General features: G+C 37.7%; 1 protein-coding gene across 6 annotated transcripts; it reads left to right on the top strand.

Annotated features, from left to right (window-relative positions):
* Positions 1–313: 313 nt before the first annotated feature.
* Positions 314–7,415, top strand: LOC127804955 (glutathione hydrolase 1-like). Of its 6 annotated transcripts, none has more exons than XM_052342080.1 (8): positions 316–977; positions 1,742–1,854; positions 3,618–3,964; positions 4,743–5,261; positions 5,383–5,618; positions 5,775–6,039; positions 6,698–6,835; positions 6,916–7,414. In XM_052342080.1, exons 3-8 carry the CDS (start codon positions 3,890–3,892, stop codon positions 7,144–7,146), a joined length of 1,464 nt encoding a protein of 487 aa, XP_052198040.1. In that variant the 5' UTR covers positions 316–977; positions 1,742–1,854; positions 3,618–3,889; the 3' UTR covers positions 7,147–7,414. The 6 variants fall into 6 exon arrangements, with proteins under 6 accessions (XP_052198036.1, XP_052198040.1, XP_052198039.1 ...); XM_052342079.1 differs by having other exon boundaries at positions 1,675–1,854; XM_052342077.1 differs by having other exon boundaries at positions 1,528–1,854.
* The last annotated feature ends 631 nt before the right edge of the window (positions 7,416–8,046 follow it).

Genomic DNA, 8,046 nt, shown 5'->3' with positions numbered 1-8,046 from the left:
TTATTGGTTATGAATAATCCTAATTTATTTTGACTCCTTCAAACTACATTAGCAACTATTAAGTCAAAATTCAACACTACATAAAGTGTAGAAATGACATTTGATGGGACTAACATTTCGGATTGTTATTTTTTTTTTTTATGGATTAACATTATCCCAGATGTAAAAATCATCGGAGCATGGCATCATAACAAATTCCAAGAATTCAGAGGCATATTGATAAAATTAAAATTAATTTTAAAATCTGGGGCAAGTGTTTTTAATAAAGGACCGTCAGGGATGAGAAATCCAACTGAGATTACAATTGTATAGATGAAGGCAAAACTCATCCCTTCCATCAGCTTACTGATTAATGGAGGAAACTAGGCGGAAGAGACAAGTTAGAACGGTCTCGGCTAGACTCGGGCATGAGTCCCTTGAGTGGTAACAGTGGTGGGTATTTTATGATTTTGACTCCGGATAAACCAATTGAACAGAGCAATTATTAGCTATTCTGAAACCCCGGTCATCCACCGCATCTTAATTTCGTTTCATCTTCAATTCGGGTTTTCTTCCCGTGGAAATTTCGGAAGCCCAGCGAGAGAAACTTCTGAGAAATGTTCATGGCGTAACGACGAAGCAAAAGGGAAGATTCCGCCTTTCTCAGCAACCGAATGGCTGCGTGTATGTTAACAGCGACTATTAACCAACGGCACCATTCTCTTTCCCATTGTGTTTTCAACCTAGTCACTACAAATGCGGCTCTATACGTGTTTTTATTTTTTTTTCGGCGACTCTTAACGCGTATTTTGAACTTGAATGTGGAGCATTTAAACTGATTGTGACCGGGTCTTTTTATCCATATCTAAAGTTTTACTAGCTCCATGCTCAAGGGTTGAAGACTGAGAGAAGATAAGCTGCAACTTTCTGACCAGAGGTTTGCTGGGTTTATTCACAAGAGGGCTCAATCTCAATTTCTACAGAGAAAATAATGCAACGTAAGTGATTATTGTTTCTCTCTTTCTGGGAATTCCAAGTCTTGTTCATCAAACATGGTATTTGTCTTTTATTTGGTTTTTTCGTATCTTTTTTTGGGTATTTTGGCAGACATGGCTGATGTCATGGTGGTTATCCCTGGGACTACCAGGGCATAATTTCTCTCTTTGTGGTAGAGCCATTCATTATTCGAAAAACAGCAAATTGGCATTGATCAAATTCTATTATTCGATATGGCATTTGCATTCACCTAGTTAATAAAGCATGGCCCTTGAGGGAAATTGGAATCACAATATAATTCTCTCTCTCTCTCTCTCTCTCTCTCTCTCAGCTGACTAGCCTTTAATTTTCATTTTTACCTCAAATAAGACTTACATTATTTTTGAGGTTTTTGTATTTTTAACCGGATCCCTTTCATATAAGAAGGAAATTAGAATCTTGATGAAATTACCTGAACTATTAAATTGGCTTATTTTTATTTTGATCAAATGAAAAGAGTTGGAGGATGTTATTTATTATGAAACATCAAAGTGATGCCGTTTTGGTTTCTAGCTGGAGGAAGGTAGCGGGGCAACCCGCTGGATGGCCACGCGGCAACCTCCAGCTGGCCCTCTTGGCAGCTGCTGCTTTGATCTGCCCGAGTCTCTTTTCCTAATTTGATCTTGTCCATCCATCTTGCTTTATCGCGAGCTGATCCAGGCCATCAATCTTGCTCTATCTCGGGTTATCTCAGCCATCCATCTTGGCTATTTATGTGCCACCTCAGGATTCGATCATTGACGGGAAAGAGAGGAGGAGAAAAGGGCATTGGGGATTAGGGTTTCGTTTCTGTCGTTTTGGCCGAGAGTTTGCGAGGGGTTTCCTCTCTCAGGGGTCCGGGTGAGATTTTTCTATTCTCCATTTTTGTCTCCTGTAAATGCTCTATATATTCTCTTTGTTCACTAGCTTGATTGATAGACCTTTGATCTTGAATTTGTGATCATTGGGTCGATTTTGTTAGCAAGTTTAGTGATGTACAGAGAGTCTGGTATGTTGATGTAAATCGGTTGTATTCTTTTTCCTTATAGTGCAATGAGCTCTTCTTACCAGAGCTCAACGTGGACGTAGCCCAATTTTTTGGGTGAACCACGGTAAAAGCCTCGTCCCCTTTGCATTATTTATTTTTATGTTGTTTATGCTTATGTTCTGTATATCTCGTGTATGTTTGCCATGATTGTGTTGGGAGTTTAATCCTTTCAGTTCTATCGGAAGTTTTTGTTATCTGTGGTTTGATCTTTGTGAGCAATCTATTGTGAGTTTATTGGACAACAGATGACCTATTTTAGGTCATGCTTAGATGAAAATAAATAAGTTTACAAGTGTGAAAGTACATACTTGTGCATGGGTTCTCGTTTATTTAAGAAGTATATGCTCAGAAGTTTAAAGTTCTTTAAGAGTTAAGATGAGAACAGATATTTGGGGTTTTGAAATTCTAAAATGACCGCCAAAGTTTTCATTCCATGGCTCTTACGGTGACAAATGCATAACTTCAAAAATGAGGAATGAAATGGGAAATCATTTTCTTTATCTCAAATTCCTTTTGTAAAGGAAATAATTTTAGTAAAAGGAGATATTTTCAGTTCACAGTATCAGTCAGAAATTGTGTTTGATTTTTGAAAATTTATGGGTTTTTTGTATCTGAAAATATTTAGATAATTGTAAGAGGTCAGCAACTATAATCTTCATCACTTATGGTTTGGATCTTTACTCATCTTGGTCCCCAAGTTGTTGAAGAAAATATGTATTTGAGTCAAACATGATATATTCTGATTAGAACTTTTAGTTATAACTTATAAGACTTACCCGACGACTTATCTGACCTGTAATTCTTGTTATTTGGGTGGGTTTTGGGGTTTGATATTCATATATTGTTTCATTGGCAACTAAGAATAAACTGAAACTGATGAACTAAATGCTTTTATGAAAAAAGGACTCAACAATTACGGGGGCTTACCAAATGAAATAGAGAACAGTTCCTCAACTGATTAACCGGAATGTGTTTCAGACTTAATGCTATCAGTCTCAATATTTATGTTTGAATGTATGGTTTTGGCTGTATAGTGGCAAGCGAAACTAACCAGGTATGCAAGAGTTATGAGTTGGTTAAATGCTTAGCCCAAGAGGACTGGGATTAATAAAGTTCTGACTACAACAATTTTGCAACCTCGAGAAACTTTCGTGTTGCATTGATTATGCGTCTCAACTACCTTATTGATCTTGGCGTCCTTGGGTTATTTTCTTTCACCAGAAAATAGAACCATCGGTTGGGTTAGTTCAGAAATAACGTTGCTATTAAAATAAAGGCCATCTGGGCTGTGATCTGGAAACATCTAATGAAATTAGAGCCCTTATCCGGTAAAGAACGCAAATTGAAACATGGGCTGCTGGTGGAGCCATTCCTGTTGCCCTTATTCTGCTTTACAACTGGAACAAGGAACATTAGCATTCAACTTGCCTGATGATGGAAAGAATAGCTAGATTTCCCTCCAATATTAACTTTTGTTGAAAAGTAGCTTGATTTTAACATATCAAATTTTTTATTCAATTCAGAATTCAAACTACCATTGCAGAACTAGACATTTAAAGACTGCTGTCTTTTGCAGATCTCCCTCGATCATGTCCTGCAACTACATTTCTCGTCTTTTTGCTATTGTCATTCACTTCTATTACTTGTGGTGCTCGCATATTAAATCCTTCAAGACCTGAGGTTATAACAGTATCTCATGGTGCTGTTGCCACTGATGATGGTCGATGTTCTAGAATTGGGAGGAATGTCCTCCGAGAAGGAGGCCATGCTGTTGATGCATCAGTCGCTGTTGCTCTTTGCTTGGGCGTTGTGAATCCGGCTTCAAGTGGCATTGGCGGAGGTGCATTTATGCTTCTCAGATTACACAATGGGACCACACAAGCTGTTGACATGAGAGAGGTGGCACCAATGAAAGCTTCAGAGGTATTCAGCCTGGGTAACATTTTCTCCATTAACTGAAATGTCTTCTTAACCGTTCAGGTTTGACTATCCTTTCAAGTCTATCAAGGGCTATGACTTTTATAGTGATTTTGCCGTTGTTGAAAAAGAACAATGGCAGCGGAGTGTAAATTGATCCTGCCATTGCAGATTATTGAGGCACTTTTAATTCTTTTTACAGTTTTTGTTCTGTTTTCATGCTTAGTTTGAGGACAGTAATTTAACCCCTGATCACTTTTAAGTAGAAAGGATCCTCCTTTTTAGCTGTTTAAGAGGCAAATTATTATAGTTTTCTCTCTCAATGATATTCGAGCCATGTCATTTGGATGTTATTTTCACAAATTGATTCAAGTCTTATTGATGTAACCATTTCATGATTTGAAATCTCTCCTGCCTCCATATCAGTACAAGCTGAAATGTTTGGGTGTCCTTGGCCTATTTTAGATGATCCACTAGGTGCAGAATTTCCAAGCTATACAAGTTTATCCATCTGATTATATCTATTTTTTCAGAATGCTGCTTCCTTTCAATTTATTGAACATGGGGGCTTAGGTTTTCATTTTATCACTGCCTGTTTGGCTTTTAATGAGGGGAAAGCTAGGACATAGATTAACATAGTATATATCCTTTATTATCTTGTGCAGGACTAAATGCTTTTATGTGTTTGCAATAACAAAGCTTGGAAGGCTCTCTTATTCCAAACTTTTGAGTAATTTTTTCCCCCAAAATAGTTTGATATTCATTCATATCACTTTCTATATAGAACATGTATGCCGGAAATGCTGCTGTGAAAGCTAGTGGCTCACTCTCCATAGCAGTTCCAGGAGAACTTGCAGGCCTTCATCAAGTATGGAAACAATATGGTAGACTTCCATGGAAGAGGCTTGTAATGCCAGCTGAAGAGTTAGCTGGAAAGGGATTCAAAGTTTCACGGTATCTGCACATGCAAATGCTTAAAACAGAATCAGGTATAATGGCAGATGAGGGACTCCGAAACATATTCACATCAAAAGGAACCCTCCTGCAGCCAGGTCAAATATGCCGGAACCTTAATCTTGCAAAGACACTCAAAGAAATTTCAGAATATGGCATTGAGACCTTTTATAATGGATCAATTGGATTAAATTTGGTTAGAGATGTTCAGAATGCTGGAGGAATCTTGGCCATGGAGGACTTACAGCGTTATCAAGTAAAATATAGAGAACCAATCACTGCAGATGTTCTAGGACTTAAAATACTCAGTATGCCGCCTCCTTCATCTGGTGGTGCTGCTATGATTCTCGTAAGTGTATCTTTTACTAGAACCAAAGAGAATCATATACCTTTATGCTTTCCATTTTTTTCTTTTTCATATATTGACTCATTAAATGTTCACATAGCCTTTTTGCATGTACTGCCAACAGATACTAAACATTCTTTCTCAATATGGATTCCCTTCTGGAGTTTCTGGCTCCCTCAGGGTGCACAGAGAAATTGAAGCTCTTAAACATGCATTTGCTGTGCGGATGAATCTTGGAGATCCAGATTTTGTTAATGTCAAAAATGTTGTATTGCATATGCTCTCTCCTAAGTTTGCGGAAGAGTTGAAGAAAACCATATACGATAATATGACATTTGACCCCAGTTACTATGGTGGCAAGTAAGCAATTTTCTCAAATACACAATTTTCTTTTTCTTTTCTTTTTTTCTTTTTGGCTGGGTAAACACAGAAATTGATTGCCCAACATAATATCATCCATAAAGAAATTGATTAATCCTCGTTTTTTTTATTTGCTCCATTTTTTTGTCTTATTAGGTGGAATCAGATTCATGATCATGGCACCAGTCACATTTCCATTGTGGATAGTGAGCGCAATGCTGTTTCCATGACTAGTACTGTTAACTCATATTTTGGGGCACAATTTCTGTCACCAAGTACGGGAATTACTCTGAACAATGAAATGGACGATTTCTCCATTCCTGCTAATAGTTCTTCAGAAGATCTATCTCCTGCACTTGCAAATTTCATCCGCCCCTTCAAAAGGCCATTGTCATCTATGACACCCACAATCATTCTCAAGGTAATAAATGGTTGTTTCTTTATTGTTTGTGTTTAATCTTCTTCGATGTGAATAATGATGTTAAAGTTAATTAGTTTACCCGACTGCTGGCTGGGAAGAAGTTAGGCTGAAGTCAAATTGCCAAGGCCCCATTTGATCTGGCTTCAGTTTTTTAGTCTTTCGTTTCCCTTTTCAAAATTTTGGAAACAAAAACAGAAAACACCATTTGGTGGTTTGTTTCGATATCCAAAACAATCATCAACAAAGCCAATTTTTTTTTGGCAAAAATCAGAAACACCTTTTAGGCTTTTCTGTGTTGGTTTCGTTTCATCTTAGGTACCCGGGTGTTCATTTCTGTGTGTGAAAGCTGAAGCTTTTTTCTCCTTTCCCCTGTTCTGCACTCCATCTCCTCTTCTGAACCCAGTGACCTCCCGCAGATTGGCAACAGGCCGCCTCCAACAACCTTACTAAGTAACCATGAAAGTGTCCAGTAGAGAACGTTAAAAAACAATATGACGTTTGAATGAGTGCCTGACATGCATTCGGAAGTATATCCAATGAGTACCGTCGATATCTGACATGAAATAACACTTTCATAGACGTGTCTATGCATGCTTATAGTAGCTATGTATAGAGTATCTCGTGGGACTTCTTTGCCATATTTTTTGTGCCTTTGCAGGGCGGACACCTGAAAGCTGTTGTAGGTGCAAGCGGGGGAAGCATGATAATTGCAGGGACTACTGAGGTCTTGTTGAACCATTTTACTAGAAAGATGGATCCACTTTCCTCTGTCTTGGCTCCGAGATATTACCATGAGGTAGTCAATGTCAACCAAAACCCATCTTATGCATTCGGCTTTGTCTGTTTACTTATGACATTACTGATGCATGCATGCAGCTGATTCCTAACGTGCTGCATTATGAGAACTGGACAACCCCGAATGGAGACCACTTTGAAGTTCCTGTGCAGACCAGAGCAGCCCTACAAGAGAAGGGTCATGTCCTAGAAGCCCTTGCTGGTGGAACTATTTGTCAATTCATAGTTCAAAAGCTAGAGGTTTCTTCCAAGCTTGGGAAGCTTGTGGCGGTTAGCGACCCGAGAAAGGGCGGTTTTCCTGCTGGTTTCTGATATTTGTAGCAGTTTTAGGGCATCCAAATAACCTGATTCATCGATGAAATTCCCTGATCTGGTTGCCCTTTCGGGTGGGAAAAATTTCTGCATAGTATGATATCATTAAACAGTTACAGTTTCTTTCCCCAAGATTGATATGGGTTCACATACTATAGCAACGATTAGAGCCATGTAAGAGCAGATCATCAAGGTGAAAGCTCTGTAAGTTGTGCAACTGCAAAGTCAATAAAATTTATTATTTGATCATAAAGTTTGAATTCATTTATTACATGCATATTTGTGGATACTACTTGTTTAAATGTGATATAAACTAACTTTTTTGTCCTTAGATTGAATTATATGAAATCATATTAGTAATAGACAGTATACTAAGGAAACATTTTTTTCATTTGTTCACGGAGTCTATGAACCGTGGAAAAAGATATTTATTAAAAGAAGTGGTCACATGTAATATTATGAGATGGAGCAGCGTTGTATTTCAATTACTGGATTAAACACTTAATAATATATGAGTATTTGTGAAGATAAATATTAAACAAAACAACCAACACTTTTTAACCTGTCATTGATGCTGAAAAAGACTATTAGTATTAATGTTAGAACAAATCTTCAAATCTAAAATTGTTACTAAATCTTGTAATCATGTAATAGGCATAGGGGTGGACAATCAGTTGTAACCGAATCGAATCGATAGAAAATCATGAACCGAACCAAACCGAATCATATGTAATAATCAAACTGTACCAATCGACTAACCCAACAAACCGAACTAATCGAAACTTAAACCGTGATAACCAAACTAAACCGAAAATCAAATTGGAAAATCAAAATAACCAAGAGACCGAACATTAGTTCAGCCCTGTTACCGCCGGCTGGTGATTCCAATGATCAAGATCA

The sequence above is a fragment of the Diospyros lotus genome, chromosome 6 (assembly GCF_014633365.1).
Source record: "Diospyros lotus cultivar Yz01 chromosome 6, ASM1463336v1, whole genome shotgun sequence".
NCBI classification, from domain to species: Eukaryota; Viridiplantae; Streptophyta; class Magnoliopsida; order Ericales; family Ebenaceae; genus Diospyros; species Diospyros lotus.
The sequence above is the reverse complement of the archived record's forward strand: the minus strand, read 5'-3'. Positions and strand labels throughout refer to the sequence as shown.

What these genes read in the sequence shown, in the direction of transcription:
- LOC127804955 (XM_052342076.1), top strand. An exon ending in CACCAATGAAAGCTTCAGAG is followed by an intron (nt 3,965 to 4,742) that starts GTATTCAGCCTG and finishes CTTTCTATATAG; the next exon opens with AACATGTATGCCGGAAATGC. An exon ending in CACCCACAATCATTCTCAAG is followed by an intron (nt 6,040 to 6,697) that starts GTAATAAATGGT and finishes GTGCCTTTGCAG; the next exon opens with GGCGGACACCTGAAAGCTGT.